This window comes from Mycteria americana, chromosome 10 (genome assembly GCF_035582795.1).
Source record: "Mycteria americana isolate JAX WOST 10 ecotype Jacksonville Zoo and Gardens chromosome 10, USCA_MyAme_1.0, whole genome shotgun sequence".
NCBI lineage: Eukaryota > Metazoa > Chordata > Aves > Ciconiiformes > Ciconiidae > Mycteria > Mycteria americana.
In genome coordinates, this window is record NC_134374.1 from 6,924,426 (window position 1) to 6,940,673 (window position 16,248).

Consider the following 16,248-nt stretch of genomic DNA (forward strand, 5'->3'; position numbering starts at 1 on the left):
TGTGTGTTTGCTCACAATCCTCCCTTGCACGCTGAAAAGTTAAATTATAAAGCAAAACCCCATGCCTTCCATGGGTTCCTGGCAAGGGCTTGCCAAAACTACCACAGGAATGCAAAGCTGCCAATCTACAGTCATTAATTCCAGATCTGTGCACTCCTGGATCACCCAGACACTGATACATGATCCAAATCAAGCAAATGAGAGCATTTCTATCAAATTAGTGAGGTGACAGTATTTGTGGCACATTTATATTTTTTTTATTGGCTTCAGGAGAAGGGAGCCAAATTTACTGAATTCACAAACCACTGCTTCACCATCAGATCTGGGCTCTGGAGACGCCACTGGACAGTAAATTCCCACTCCCCAGAACAGATACTAGAAGCTTACTCCGGTGTTAGTGGTGAGATCTCAAGCCAGCGACTTGCCTGGATTGCTTCGTATTCCACGGACTTGAAACCGTCAAGGCACCATGCTAATACTTTAAAAAGGCTCTTGCAGTCAGATCACACAGACCTAAGCTCTGATCTTTGATCTTATTAATGCAAGACAGATTACTTCTACGTACAGAAGGTACAACAAAAATCAACATGCCTTGACATCTCTAAAGCAGGTGGCTCTTGCTCCTGGCTTGAGCTTCTGGATATTATTATGATTTAAAGATTTAATAACAACAAAAAGGAACAAACTTCAATGGGATTGATAACTAATGAATGTCCACTTCATTTATACTAATGCAAATAATTGTATCAGCCCTTGAAAGAGATCAACACTAGATGCAAAACGTAACTGCACACATCAATAAGCTTTTAGTGGTTATAGAATCGTGAATATGATCTAGTTGCTTTCTAACGCTATTTCCATCATTGCTATTATTAATTTCCTAAGACAGCATTTGCATGTGCTGCAGAGGGTACATCACAAAGCAAGGACTGGATATGTAATGAACGTTTTTCCTTACTATATGTCTTTTCCAGATGACATACACTATGCATTTTGTCATCCATTTGCACCAATTCGAAGAGTTTGCTTGCTTTGTCTTCCTTCAGGCTGGGGAAGTGCTCTTGTTTTTACAGTTCGTGCCAAAGCTTGGCAAGCTAGCAAAACTATTTGTATGTATGCTTGACAGTCAGTTTCCTCCCTGAGAAACACCAGCTGCATTGTAGAGATGATGGTCTCTGCCAGCCTTGGACCTGTAGTCCATGGGAGATGACACGGGATATTGGTAGACCAGCTTCACGTTAAACAACGTGCAAGACCAAGTGCTTGAACAACAAAGCACATTGCTATGAAAATAAGGTCTACTTGAATTAAACTGAATGAATTCTATCACTGCAGAAACCTGGTCATCTTGCAATCTGAAAATCAATCCAATTTTCATTACATTAGCTATAGCTCTTGAGAAATTATCTTCAGATTCAGGTATCACTCTGGTAAAACCAGACCATGTACACCAGTAAAGCCATTAATTCTTAGAGATACCTTTTTCAGAAGTTAACTACAGGGAATAATAAATGTTTATTTAGCAGACACAGAGCCTTACCTTGCCTCTTCATTTTCTGTGATACTTTTCTTTTACCTAGGGTATACATAATTCCTACAAAGCTTGTGTTTCCTACAACACATGTACATCATGTTTCAAATATACAGATATTTCACCAAATAAGATTAAATAAAACTTTCAAATCTCTCTCTCTCAAATATCTTTAGAAATAAGTAGGCACATACTGAATTTCATTAAAAAGCTCAAAAGAACTTATCTTCTGAGTCATTCTCTCTTTGATTTTTCTAGTGGATTTCTGGCTTTTGCTTTTCCCCTTTTACACAAAGGGGCACAGAAGATGCTGTGGAATTCAACAGTGGGTCACAATGTCATTTCCCACAGCATAAATCCATTTGTAAGATTCTCAGCTGCATTTCCCATGTGTAGTGCCCAGGTATAAGACCCTACTCCACAGACCAAGTAGAAGATGACACCATCACTCTGTCCAACTTAGGACTGGGCTGGGTAAAAAGGAGGGTGACTCACTTACTGATGAAGGTCTCTGCCCTTTCCTCAAAGTTCAGCCTTCCAGACTGATGTTTACACAAAAAGACCTCGACTGCAGTACTTTTGAGGGCTGGCTGCTGACTAGCATTACCAAACCCCACCATTATGACTAAAGATGCATTATTGGATGTAACTCAAGTTCCCACAGAACACAAAAAACAGCCTTTGAGATTTGATGACTACACTGGTATTACAGAAAAAGCAAAAGCTACTTTGGCTCTGCCTACCTGGCATTCCAGAAAAATTCTGCAATCAGATACCCTGTATTTTGCAGCACCTAAAATGCCTCAGCTACTGGTAGAGTGCGTAAGGTCACTGGTGAACTGCTACAGTTTCAAGCAAAAACCAAGGACTACCAGGCAAGTGGAGATTAAACAGCTTGTTAGCAGCATCAGTATGCTTCACGATTGCAAAATTCACACTTGAAGTTAGGAGGGGCTGTGGTGAGACACCAGGAGCATCAGCCCATAACATCCCCTCGTCTGGGCCTAACTGCACCTCTCGTTAAAAACTGAGTGCCAATATTCTCCCTGCTAGTAGCAACCGTGCTTCTTTACCTGGCATTCTTGAACTTCCAACTTGATTTCTCTGTGTCCTTGGTTCTTCCATCCTACTGCAAAGCTCATCTGAAAAGCTATTCTTTCTTGGCTTGCTTGAACCTCCAGTATATTCCCTCCTCTATCACTCCATTATTACTTTGCTCTGTGTTATTTATGAGTTGCATTCTGCCATGAGCAGAGTTGTACATTGCTTTCACTGACATGATCTGGAGGCAGGCAAAGATATCTGAAGGGAAAATTTGACCTTCTTTACATAATGTTTGGAGATAGAGCTTATACAATGGATGCCACCATACCTGTATTTCATTTATATTTTATTACATAGCCCTGTTTAATTCAAAGTTTCAGATAAAATTGGAACACAAAAGTGGACATACACTTTTTTTTTTTTTTTTTTTTTACAACATGCATTATGGATGCTATTGCAGATGCTAAATTTGGAGGAGTCTGTAGTCAATGGAGCTAAAGAGACTGGAGGATGTCACAGGATTGTGGTGAAACTAAGCTTCTTCCTCAGTCACCCTGCCCTTGCCAGGCTGCACAGCGGAGCTGCTCAGGGTAACTTTAAATGACCTCTCTCTTGAATACAGAAGATTCTACTCGTAGTTCAGAGCTTTTCTTGGCTAACTGATTATGCTTCTTAGGTAAAAAAATAATTATTAGATATAAAACAGTTCTCTTGCAGAAGAAGATAAATTAAAAGCCTATATCTTCTACCCTTCCCATAAATTTCCTTCATGGAACAATGACATGAAAAGCTAGGGTGACTTCATGCTGCCTAAGGGATTTTCTCTATCCAGAAGCAGGTTTTTGGTTGCTTCACATTACTACTGTAAGTGAAACCAGTTGGGCCCTGTTCGGAACCAAAGCTTGGGTCTTTACCTCTGAAGTAAATGGCCAGGTTGCTTATTTTGTTCAACATTTAACTAAAACAAACTGACACTTCCATATAAACTATCTCAGTCCCCTCAATTCTGCGGCATACTCGAGTAAATATTCAGAAATATATAAGCATTTTTTTCAGAACTCGCTTTGTAAACTGGATTAACCCGCCATCTGCTATGAAGCCAATGATCTAATTTAATTTATTCTTATCTACCTTCTGTGTAAGCACAGCTTGTCAACTCCTGTGCTACACATTTGGCAGAATATGAATAAGAGGCTTGGCTGAAGTGCAAAAGAGACTCTCAGTAGTGAGGAGATGTCAAAAAAGTCCTGTGCAGTAAGTACTTATCAACCTGCAAGACGAACTGCAGAGGACAAAAATCCTACAAATGGGAAGCCTCTCCAAATTGCTGACCTCCACTAAAGGCTTTTGTTTAGCTTTCTCTGCTGTTCCCAGTTATTTTACAAAATCTCAGTAGACCACCTCCCTGAAGCCTAAACTTTAGAAGAGCTCTAGTAGAACGTATATCAGCAGCTGACTATTCTTTCTGCACCTGCTCTGACCGAGTGCCAGAAAAATATTTATTTTCTATAACTGCTAAGAGGTTCTGCTTATAAAACTGGATTTCACTGTGGCATGAAGCCACGGGTGCATCAGTGCCTCAGTTCCAGTCGGGCGCTGTAAAGGTGAAGCAATGTGAAAACACCTGAACACAAATAAGAGTCAGAATCGAAGTTCTGATCCTGACCTACAGAAGGGGTGTTCTTCTTTTGTAAGCTCATTTTGTAAATAAAATGTTATGTCATTCTGCTCTAACCAAATTTGAAAATTTGAGACTGTTAATATTTGATTCAGTCTTAAGAATCTTTTTTTTTTTAAATCCATATTGAAATGATAAGTTATTTTGGACCATATATGGCCTTTCATGAAATAAGGATTTTTCCATATATTTATTATAGGCATCTTAACTCTCAAGCGTTCTCCTCTTTCTCAAGCAGTCTTCTCTTTATACTTAACATATTTTTATACCTGAGAATAGAAATATCGCCTCCTCTCCTGCAATCCTCCTACTGGGATGTATAATGACTAGCCTGGTTTCATTTTTCATTACTAAGTCATATGTTAGACTTAGGAACAAACAAAACCTAATCTTAAACAACAGTACAATGCTGTCATAGTGTAAATGTTGTACACTAAGGCTTTCTCCTTAGTGTACTTAAAGATTCGTGACAATATCAAGTTCATCAGCAAGACCCAGGCTCAGCGAGAACAGACACCATGATGTCCAGCTGTGAAACCCTGGTGTACCTGTGTTAACGAGAGCTCATCCCACTAAGGAGTTCAACAACATTTCAGAGTTGCAGATCTGCATCACAGCTTTTACATGTACCTGAAACATTTAGCAAAGTTTACTAGCCCATGATATTCTTCAGTGTCAAATCAGCATATTTTCCCCTTGAGCCTTCTCTGCATAATTTCTAGTTCTCAGAGTTAAGGATTTCTATTTTTCCTACTGCTTTATATTGTAAAAAGCTATGCAACCAATATTATAAATCTATGCACTGAGATACAGACATCCTTAAAATTTGGCCTGGCCTTTCCCAATGTTGAAACCATCACTCCTCTGCCTTGTACGCAGTGTGAGAAATGACAGGTCACAATGGCAGACAGCAGAGAGGTTTTCATTTCCTCACGCTCCATATGAATATAACGTAAGACCCAACACCCATCTCCAGTGCATGCTCATAAATAGTGATAATATCATGAAGGACAGGGACAACTTCATATTCATACTTGAGAATTCATTTGTATATAAAATAGTCATTTTGTAGTCAGGGATGGTTAAATCTAAGAACACGGGATGCAATTTTCAGAGGCACTGAACATTTGCATCTCCTGCGGAAATCAATAGGAACCGTAGGAGTTCAGCATCTTTGATCAATAGCACCAGTGATTTGCAAGTCCAAATCAGCTGCTGATAAAATGGTAAGGTATCATGGAAGAAAAATCCTACTCACTAATGGGCTAAAAATAACTGCCTAGATGAGCAGCCACATCAAACATGGTACTGTATTTAAAGAAAATGGCATGGTGCTGAAAAATTACGGAAAAAAATATTGTATTTCTTATTCTATCTCTTGTATTTACCTTGTTTACTCTTAAATTTTTGGTCAAATTTCTTCTTCAATTGCTGATGGCTTCTTAGCTTTTTATTACAATGAGATTAAAAAAAGAATATTTACTATACCATTCCACAATGGTAGCCTATTTTATACTCTTTATAGCAACACAGACCAACAGATGAACAGAGAGACACAACTATTGACTGCACTGAATCAAACAGATATGTTCTTGTCTTTCATGTGTTAATTTGGAATTTATGTTATAGCCTTTGGGCATCAGTACGTACACAGTGTCTGCTAGTCCTCATCTTACCAGATAAAATAAACTATTGAAAAAGTATTAGAGAAATTTCAGTTTTCTTTTCCACACTGTCCTTTTGCAAGGTGCCATCTCTGGGAATATCTGAGCCTAGACTGGTGACACGGATCCAGCTCAGTCCTTTCAAACACCTCATGCCAGAGAAATATACACCAACACATACCCAGGGATTTATCTGTTTCTGTTTTACAATCAAAAATTGAAAAACTTTAAGGTAACTGGATTTCAAAAATTTTCCATCGAGATTTTTTTTTTTTTTTTAAATTTGAGCACTCATTTGCATAAATCTTTAAAACACACACAGCTCGTATGCCCTCCAGACGCAGAGACTGCTAGCAGGCAGATTTTGCCCATTTCCCGTTGCTGTCTGAGGAGCAGATAACTTGTTTTCCCTAGTCGGCCTTTCACTCCACTGGCAATTTCACTCTGCCTTAACCGGACGCTCTGCCCACCTCCCACAGCCCCGGCCAGGCGCTCAGGCACCGCTGGCGGAGCCGCTGCAGCCCCCGACGCCCCGATGGCACGCACCAACATCACCTCCCCGGCGGGCGTCCCAGCTGCTCACCTGCCTTACCGCCCTCTTTGTGGGCAAACTCAAGCAATTGTGCCCCAGATTGCCATGAACGCATTACAGTTCTCGACATATTTGAAAGTACAGGAAAAAAAAAAATATATGCCTTCATTTGATAGAAAATAATTCAATACAATTCCATTCAACAGATTTAGCGTGGAGACCAAACATCCACTTTATGAAATGAGGTTTTTCTGGAGTAATTACTATGACTTTAGAACCTATTCACAGAAATTACTCCTGTTGAAGTGAAAATACGTGTCTTACTTGATAAACTAAATATTATGACTAAAGATTTTCAATAAATCAGCTGTTACACAACCATTTAAAGGGTTCTGTAATTTCCTTACTGTCCATATAATAGTCAAATTTATTTCAGAAAGGACCAAATAATAAACATGGTGATTATAGGCCAAAAATGGAAACATGAAGAGAAATTTTTTTAAACTGACTAGTAGTTCAAAGGAGAGAAAATACAGAAGAAGTATGTGTTCTCAAGTACAAGTTTATCTATTGAGTCTCACTGATAATAGGGAAAGACTGAAAAATTAAAGAACAAAACCATTTTGCTACTTTATCTTTTGATTGAAAAGAAATCACAGCTTAGAGCACTCTGTCATGGGTCTTAGTTCGTTACAAATATAAGAGCCATTTGCAAATTTTTGATCTGGAATAAGCTTTGGGTTTCCAAGACTTTGAGAATGTTCTGACTTGAGGCTGAGATTTGGGCCTATTTTTAACAGTAACATGTAGCTCATGCATCTAACGGCAGTACAAGATATTTGAGAAAGCACATTTAAGTTATTAGATAAGGCAAAGAAAGAGCTTAATGTTAAATTTTGATCTACATTCATTTGGCCTGAAATCACAGCTCATTATAAGTTAATGGGAACTATGCCATAAAATACAATGGTGAAAATAATTGTGCCTTTACATAGTCTCCCTTATTCTTCCAGTAACAACCACTGAGCTGATCCCAGGTTAAGTTTGATCCTGAAATTAAAATGAGTTTTGTCTTGCAATTTGAGCCAAGTCTGTAGTCATTGCTCAGACATAACTCCCTCCGACTTGAAGGAAACCTGCCTGGAGTGAGGACTGAGGGACCTGAATCGTGGTGAGCAAAGAGAAAATACTTGGGGGAACGAATCTGAACTTCAGAGTGTTACATACAGTCTGATTCTGTATATTCAACTGCTCTTATTTAAAACATACACATTTAAATTTTTGACATGAAAAGGTATGCAAATACAAAACCCTACAGAGCAAGTGAACTTTGAAAATAGTTTATATGCTAGTATTCATACCTAGCAAAAGGGAAAGAACTAAGGTACCTGACTCATAAGAACAGATCATGAACTTATTTAAATATTTAACCAACCAGAAATGGGCAGCATGAATATTAATTTGGAATAAGCGAACTGATACTACCTGAATCTGCAGGAAAGCTTATGCAACTGAAAAATTTCTGGGGCAAACAAGAGTAAGTAACGGCATCTTGCAAAATTTTCTGAATTAGGACTCCTGGTTCAGAGATTTATATTTTGCTATAGAAAACATAACTAGCAATAATAATAATTTATAAAACACAAAGATATCTTCATTTTGCCTAGTTCTGCCCAGCTAAAGAAAACGTGTTCCACCTTTATGTTACTAGGTTAAGATATTAACACAGGCATGTCTACAGGAAATTCATATAGAGCTTTTTAATTCACAGTGACATGGAGCGCTTACAGCCTTCTCAGGCTGATGACGTGCAGCAGTATATCTCTAGAAAGCTAAAAACATTTCAGTGGCAGACTGAAATCTAAGCAGGGATGAAACAGACAGTGCTTCATCCAGATAAAATCAAAATGGTGTGGGTGGGATATATATGTAGCAAACAGATGAGGCTGCAAAAATTATACAGCCAGTCCTAACTGAGGGCATATGCTCACCAGCTGTTATGTAAATCTGCAATTAATGTAGCTTACTAGATCCTCAGGTGCTTTCGAATAATCATACACCAGAAATGATCAAATCTGCTTTCCCATCTGCATTAGATGAGGATGTTAGAAAAAATCCCTCCTGATGAGTATCTCACTGACAGTAACCAGAACTTTGTCACTATGGGACAAAAAAAAGAGTGGAAAACAAAAATGACTGAAATTGCAAAATTTTCACTATAAAGACATCTATTCAGAGAATATAGAAAATCAGTGGCCACTTATCAGTTTGGAGGTATCTGTACTTGTATCTCTGTACAAGTTTTACCAAGTACAAACCACTCTTTCAGGCAAACCCGGAGTTATTCCCATTCAAGCTATAAGACGTTGGGGATACTCCAGCTCTTGCCCACCTCTGAACCGGCAATTCAATCAACAAACCAAGAGTGTGCGTGAGAAAGTGCATCACACAAGCAAAAATTAATTCGATTTCCCTATGTTTACAGAAACCACGGTCGCATTCTAAGACTCTACATAATGAATGTTTTGTAACATTTTCAATTCAAATTGAAAAATCAATGTGATGATTAATGTTCAGCCAAAATATCGTATAGTAAGTCACAAAGACTTGCTCTCCCAAGTACGATTGTAATCACATTGACTCCAAGACCACTTCCAATATATCTACCTTCCAAAAAAAAGGAAGGCGTTCCTAGCTACTCTGATAAATCCTGCCAATCTATTGTGATAATAAAATTGCAAAGTTAGGTACCTACAAAGATGAGTTTGAAATTAAGTAACTGCACTTCAATCTATGTAACATTTTTCTGAAACATAAATTCAATAAAGGGACAGCAAAATATATCTTAGAAAACATGGTGTAAAATACTACATATTTTTAGAGCTACCTGTCATTCTAGGCAACGATATAAGAATTAAGAGGAAAAAATGAAAGATTTAAATTGTGATCAGACTGAAGAAATGAAATAGAGGTAGCAAGGCAAAATACACTTAAGCGTTATCAGTCTTTTCCGAATAATTCTTTAAGAGCAACAATGTTGTAAGGCTTAATATGAAAATCAAATGTTTAATTTAAGAAAAATATCACAGCAATTAAAATCAGTAGGAGTCCTCTGCTAGTATAAACATGTCATCTTGAATAATATTTCCTTCTCTATTAGGCAGTATCAAGGTTAACAGAGTAGAAAGTTAATGAGAATTCCATGTTGTATTCAACCTCTGGCCAACCTAGCATTTGTTCGCCAGAATTTACAAAGCACCCAATGGCAAACATTATTAGTAAAACATGATTTGTATTAGTGTAAAAGCAAGCAAGACAACAGAACAGAAAAGGTAAAGAACAATTCAGCAGAGAAAAGAACGAGAGGCTTACCGATAACATAGGCTAGCAACAACGCCAGGGTAACCGTAATAGCAGTAGCACTCAAAGCAGTGCACTTCCAGTTGCAACACCTGTAAGGTTTGTTAAAAGTGAAGGCAGGTCTGGAAAAGGTACTTCTAGGAAGAGGCCTAGGAGGTGGAGAGTAAACAGTATTGGATGTTAAAGGATAGTTCTGACTGGCTGCGCTGAAGATAGCTGAAGACCCAGATCCGTGTTTAAATAGGAAATGCCTACGAAAAGAAGACAAAGAACCACGTTGTAAAAACCACTTTGTGACTTAAGAGTGAAAGGAACTATAGAAGCACTGTCTGATAAATACTGCATATATCCACAGAAAGTATCAAAGACAGGAAAACGTGTATTTGAATACCCTCTGTACCACCGGAAGTGTTTTCAACCACCCTGCGAGATTTCCAGCAGTTTTTTAGTGAAACAATACAACGTAAATGAACTCTAAACTATCCTCCCAGTGCTTCAGAGTAATGCTGAGGAAAGGTTATTGCTCCGTACAGTACCTGGGGGTCCTCCACGACGAGCAGCCCCTGTGTGCCGCCTTACACAGGCGTACCCGAGACATGGGAATTGCTGCCGGCGGTACCCCCTCGGCCCACAGACACACAACTGGGTTTATCTCACCAAGAGTACAAAAAAAGTGCAGAAGCCACTACCACTCGGAATATTTATTTTTACTATAGATTCTCTCCAGAATATAGGAAATAACACAAAAGCAAAAAAAAAAGGCAATAAAAGGAAAAATAAAAGGAAAAAAAAAGGGGAAAAGGAGAAAGGGGAAAAGGAGAAAGGGGAAAAGGAGAAAGGGGAAAAGGAGAAAGGGGAAAAGGAGAAAGGGGAAAAGGGAAAAAAGAAAAAGGGAAAAAAGAAAAAGGGAAAAAAGAAAAAGGGAAAAAAGAAAAAGGGAAAAAAGAAAAAGGGAAAAGGGAAAAAACAAAAAACAAAAAAAGAAAAAAGAAAAAAGAAAAAAGAAAAAAGAAAAAAGAAAAAAGAAAAAAGAAAAAAGAAAAAAGAAAAAAGAAAAAAGAAAAAAGAAAAAAGAAAAAAGAAAAAAGAAAAAAGAAAAAAGAAAAAAGAAAAAAGAAAAAAAGAAAAAAGGAGCGAAAGGTGACTACTTGGAAAATCTACAAGGATAATCCACTTTGAAGGACTGTAGTTACTGTATAGGTGAGTACAATTTCTTTAGCAGTCTTAATTGAGCTATTTTGAGAGCAGTTTTTCTTCAAATGCTTTTGCCTACTGTGGTGATTCTCAAACATACTAAGAAAGAATTCATTTGGGGACCTATTTCAGCATATTTTGGAAGACTGATTGCCTTCGAGAAAAAATAGCAAAGACCTACATTAGCACAAAAAATAAGGTACAGAAATGTGCCTTGCAGAACGGGCTCTGGTGCAGAAATATGGAGTGGTTGTCTATAGGAAGACGGATGCTTTTCAGGACTGGCAAGTGCTCTCCGAGAGGATTTGGGAAAGGTTATTTAATTTTAAACAATAACTTACTGTTCTATGTGCTCAGAAACTGTGGCAAAAAGGACACATTCAAGGCTGACTGTACCAACCACATATTCTTTTGGAAACACCAACTTTGGACCTTCTTTCCTTTGTTTTAGGTAAGTGAGCAAGCTTCTTCTCTGCACTCTTTTCTGACAGGCGCACATTTAAATCTCATGCCATAGCAAGCACCCAAAGAAGTTTAGAGCATCTTGGTGTTCCTCCGGCTCAAGCCATGAGGTCTGAGCTGAGAAAGCAAGCGAAGGGGCACTGATACGACACCGCTTGCAAGAACAAGGACTGCCTTGGCCACTAGAGTATTTTAGCCTGAATCTCTGTAGCCTTGCTGTTGAGCACCCCGACTCAGGAAGGCATTGCCTAGAGAACAGCACTCAACTCTCCCGAGCTTGCCAGCTCTTTGCTTTGGGAGCCAGACACTGATGTGAAGCAACGACTTGCAGTTCAGGTGCTTTGAACTGTGCCCCGTTCGTATGAGCTCCCAGCTGAGTACGAGCACCTGTGACTGTTGCTGCCGTTGGTTCCTATACAACCCATTTCTCTGTTCTTCCATGAACTGAGAGCTGTGCAAGTGCTCTGCGGCCCCAGGCAAGCACTACCGTGCCACTTGTGCTGGGAGTGCAAGTTGCCCTCAGTTGTTTCTGCCAAAATTGAAGGAGGATCTTGCATTTAGAATCACGGGGCACTACGACGCCTGCAAGCCAAAAGCCACAGACACACTTCACAGCTGAAGTTAACTGGCCAATGCTGGCATGCTCCCATGCAGAATCTTCCCAATGACACGTGTACCTTTACACCTTCAGCAAGGCACAAGACAAGTTTTTGAACACATATATGGATCAATCAATCCATGCTGGTAGAATTTCTTTGATGGATTCACAGCGGGATGTACACAGGATCAAACACTCAAGAGTATGAAACGTGATTATACTGTGACATTTGACTTTAAGAATAATGTAAATACATGTTCCTGAAAAGGTAATTGCTAAAATGGTGTAATGAGTATGATATTATGTATTTCCATTATAAGATTTTAAAAGAAAGGTTACAGTTATCAAAATGCCAGATTATAGAAAATAAAAAGGTATTACAGTGCAGTTTTATCTTTTAAAGGGCCTTTTATTCAGGCAGTTACATAAAAAAGAAGGTAAATGAGAATACTGGTTAGCTTGCATTACAGATTACAGTGTCTACATATCAAGAGCCTTTTCACAAACCATGAGAATGAAATTTTTGTGTTGCTTATGTTGAGTACTAGTTATTCCTGCTTCATACTTATTACCCAAGTCAACAGCACTCGGACAAAAAAAGGAGAACTGACTCTTAATGAGTACGGCATCCTGGCGTTATATTAGGCAACACATTCTAGTTTCTTTCCCACTGATTTTCACAGTTAGAGATATATACATTAGATAGATGGCAATGCTCTGAACATGGCAATGTTACCTGTAACAATTTTACATCAAAAATTCTAAACTCAAATATAGTAAAATAATAAATCCAAATGAAGTAACGTAACTGTCTACAGGACTATATAAATCTGCTTCCTTCATATCAGGCCATGACAATACCGATGGTTATTTTGGTTTCAGTGCTCCGTTGTCACACTTGAAGGCTTTTGCAAGTACGGGAAGCCTTACTTTCAGTCAGTAGTTAACAAGATACATAGTCACTTAGACTGCTGGTAGGAAAGAAAGTCATGGCAAAATTCCTACTGATCTTCAAGGAAGCAGAAGCAGAATCACCATATAAAATAAGAAATGTGTTATTATATATAAGCATATACATATATAAAGTATGTATACGTATATACATACACATATACACACAAATAATATATGTATAAAAACAGTCAATAGTTCTTTACTTGCTTTACATTTTCAAGACATAATGACAAAACCCTACTTATTTGATAATTTCTCATTTAATTTTTTTTAAATTACAGCAAAATGGTCTGATATTGGCAGTATTGATTGTCCTTTATGGTGCACAGCTCAAAGATATTGGAGGTAAAGGGAAGGAAATGCTGAACTGAAAGTTATTATTAAGGCTCTAACAGCCTTGAAATCAATAGCCAGGAATAATTTCATTCTCTTGCACAGGGATTTATAAATGCGGCTTCATAGCCTGATGGTAAAATGCTAGTGTGCCGAGGGATTTCGTTCTTAGCACAAGAGTGCACAGAAGCTGCATCCAGCTCACACCCTTTTAGATAGAAGACTCCATTCACACAGAGGAGAATTTACATAGCTCTAATTTGTTGTAATAAAACTGAGATTCTGAGGCAATGGTACACTGAAACCGAGCTACCATTGAAAGAATGTTGAGAAAATGTTAAAAATCACAACTGTTTATGCCTTCCATTCTTTGGGAGAGTGTATTGAGTACCCAAAGGCATTTCTATAGAATTTGAAAAACACTGGTGGCACAAAGACAAATTTCCAAAGTTAGACTGTGACTATGTTCTCATAAACTCAGGCGAGTCCTCATCTGTCTGAGCACACCACTTTTCCCAAAGGACATTAGGACACGCTAAACTGTTGCTATCAATTCTATAAAATCAGGCACTCTCTCTAAACAGCAAAATAATAAAAATTGCAGTTCAAAAGTTTAGATGTGACTGCAGCCTGGTGCGTGCTTTAATATTTGATCTAAGAGAAAAGCTGAGGCTTTTTTTTTTTGGTAAACTAGGAACACAAGAAAAATCAGAGAATTTATAAGGATGATGGATAAGACCTCTTGTTGCAAGTGGGGAAATTCTAAATGTTCACAAAAATGTCAAAAACATCCATGAAGAAGATGATAATATTATCTTAAAAAGAGAAATACAGGACATAATCTGTAAGGCATTTACTTGTGAAATAAAAGTAACTTAATATTATTACACTGATAATTCCAATACACAAATAAACATTAAAGGCTCAGGAATAATTTCAAATATAAAAGAGGCAGTTGGAAAACACTCCCTCTTTAAGGTAACCAGAACGTCTGTTTGCCTATCTATCCATTTGTTCATCTCTACAAATGTAAAACTTTTGAACTTTGAATCCTCTCAAGTGAAGTTAACTGGAAGAAAAAGACCAGGACCAAAACCCCCAGCCCCCCAAAAAAACCCCAAATCAGCAAAAGCCCCAGCGAGCTCCCGTTTCTAACCTCAGCTCTTTGCCCTCGCTAAGCCCCTCTAGCCACCCATCCAGCGCGGCTAACGAAGCAGAATACATACTGGCTGATCAATAGCTAGGTCTAAACCTGCTACGCTGACGTGCCCAGTAAAGAGATAAGGACTGAGGGAAGGGAGTCACTGGGGGGTTCAGGTGACGGAAGGCATGGAATTAGACCTCTTAGTCCTGCTGATCACAGAATAGCTCGCTTTCTGTGAAGAAGCAGTTTCATGTGGCTCATCTAAGTGCTCTTGTTCAACTTCAAGAGGAATGGTGTATAACTCCAAGAGTGCAGTTCATACAAAAATGATGAATTCTCAGCTAGGAGAAGGTTAGAGAACAGGAGTTCATTTCTTTCTAAAGAGAAAATTTCTTTCGAAGTTCACCCTTCTCTATCAGGACGTTGTGTTATGTACTTTTGGCTTCTTATCTGGAATGGTAATTTAAGTCTTATAAAAGCTACACATGAAGCAACATCCCAACTGAATTCATGTGGCGGTAGCATAATACTGTTACAGAGACCAGATTAACCCCACACAGAATTCCTTAATTAAATTCTGAGAAAATATTTTTATATCCCAGTACTGTAATAATGTCCCTCAACTTTGTCAAGGGCTTGATATCACTTCTGCAAGTTCTGTGCATTTACCCTCTGCCTAGCGTCTGTAGGCCTAGAAGTCCACCTTCATTTGTACCTACAACATGTTTTCCTTCCATTTCCATTAAAAACTACTGGTTTGTAAGAGGAAAAAAATTAAGAACAAAAGCAGGTTTGAAAGTGAATCACCAGGTGAGTTAGTAGAAACACAAATCTTGCAACATCTTGGCCAAAAAATTAGTCTGCATTTTTCCTGGATAAACCAAGTAGGCAGACATTTGTTCTTGTGTTTCACATTCAAGAAATAGTTACCTGAAGTGTTACAAATTACTGCATAGCTATGTGATAGGAAAACTAAGAAGTCTTCAGTTTGATAATTTAAATTTTTCAATTTCTTTTCAACTAAAGTCTATAACTGCATATAATATATATAACTGTATATCGATACCAATGTTTAAGTAGGCAATTGAAGCAATTCTTTTCGAAGTCAACAGAAGCGCAAAGGGAATTTTTAAGAGGCACGGTAGCTGAAAGATAAGAAGGATTCTGATTTTTGGCATAACCAGAAAATACATAAAGACAGTAGGCAAAAGGGATTTGGAACTGATACAGTTGCCCATCTACTTTGGCAAACATCAACCACGAGCCCATTGTTACCTGACCCTCTTAGGTCACTTAATATTTCCTGTGACAGTGGGAAGAAGCAGAAATTTGCTCTTGCCTGATTTTCCATCCATCCTATTCTGTACCCAAAGTGGGAGGGGAAAAAAAAGGAAACTTCTAAACTTAGATAATAATCAGAAGATGGACCTCTGTTTATAAATCTCACACGTGGTATTCAGCAAACTCTATAGTATAAAAACAAGACAGCTATTCTAAGGTAAGTATATAGTATAAAACCAAGACACCTACTTGACAACAAAGACATATGCACTATACCCTCATCTTGAAAACCAACCCAGGAAAACTGTATGTGAATATAAGACATGAGTTATAATTATAGACAGAATCTGACCTATAATTTTATCTGCCTTGTCTTACCTTTTATGTGTACAAGAACTGTAGGAACAAGAATGCTCATGGGTGACAGAAGAGGGAAATGGCCATGAAAACTATTTATTTAATTTATTTTATCA

At 38.1% G+C, this 16,248-nt stretch overlaps 1 protein-coding gene across 1 annotated transcript in view; it reads right to left on the minus strand.

The window, feature by feature from the left end:
* TENM1 (teneurin transmembrane protein 1) overlaps positions 1-16,248 on the minus strand; it is a 353,539-nt gene that overhangs the window by 146,259 nt on the left and 191,032 nt on the right. Inside the window, exon 5 of the mRNA XM_075513171.1 lies at positions 9,822-10,060. Within this exon, the coding sequence (XP_075369286.1) occupies positions 9,822-10,060 (239 nt within the window). The remainder of the gene's footprint in view (positions 1-9,821; positions 10,061-16,248) is intronic.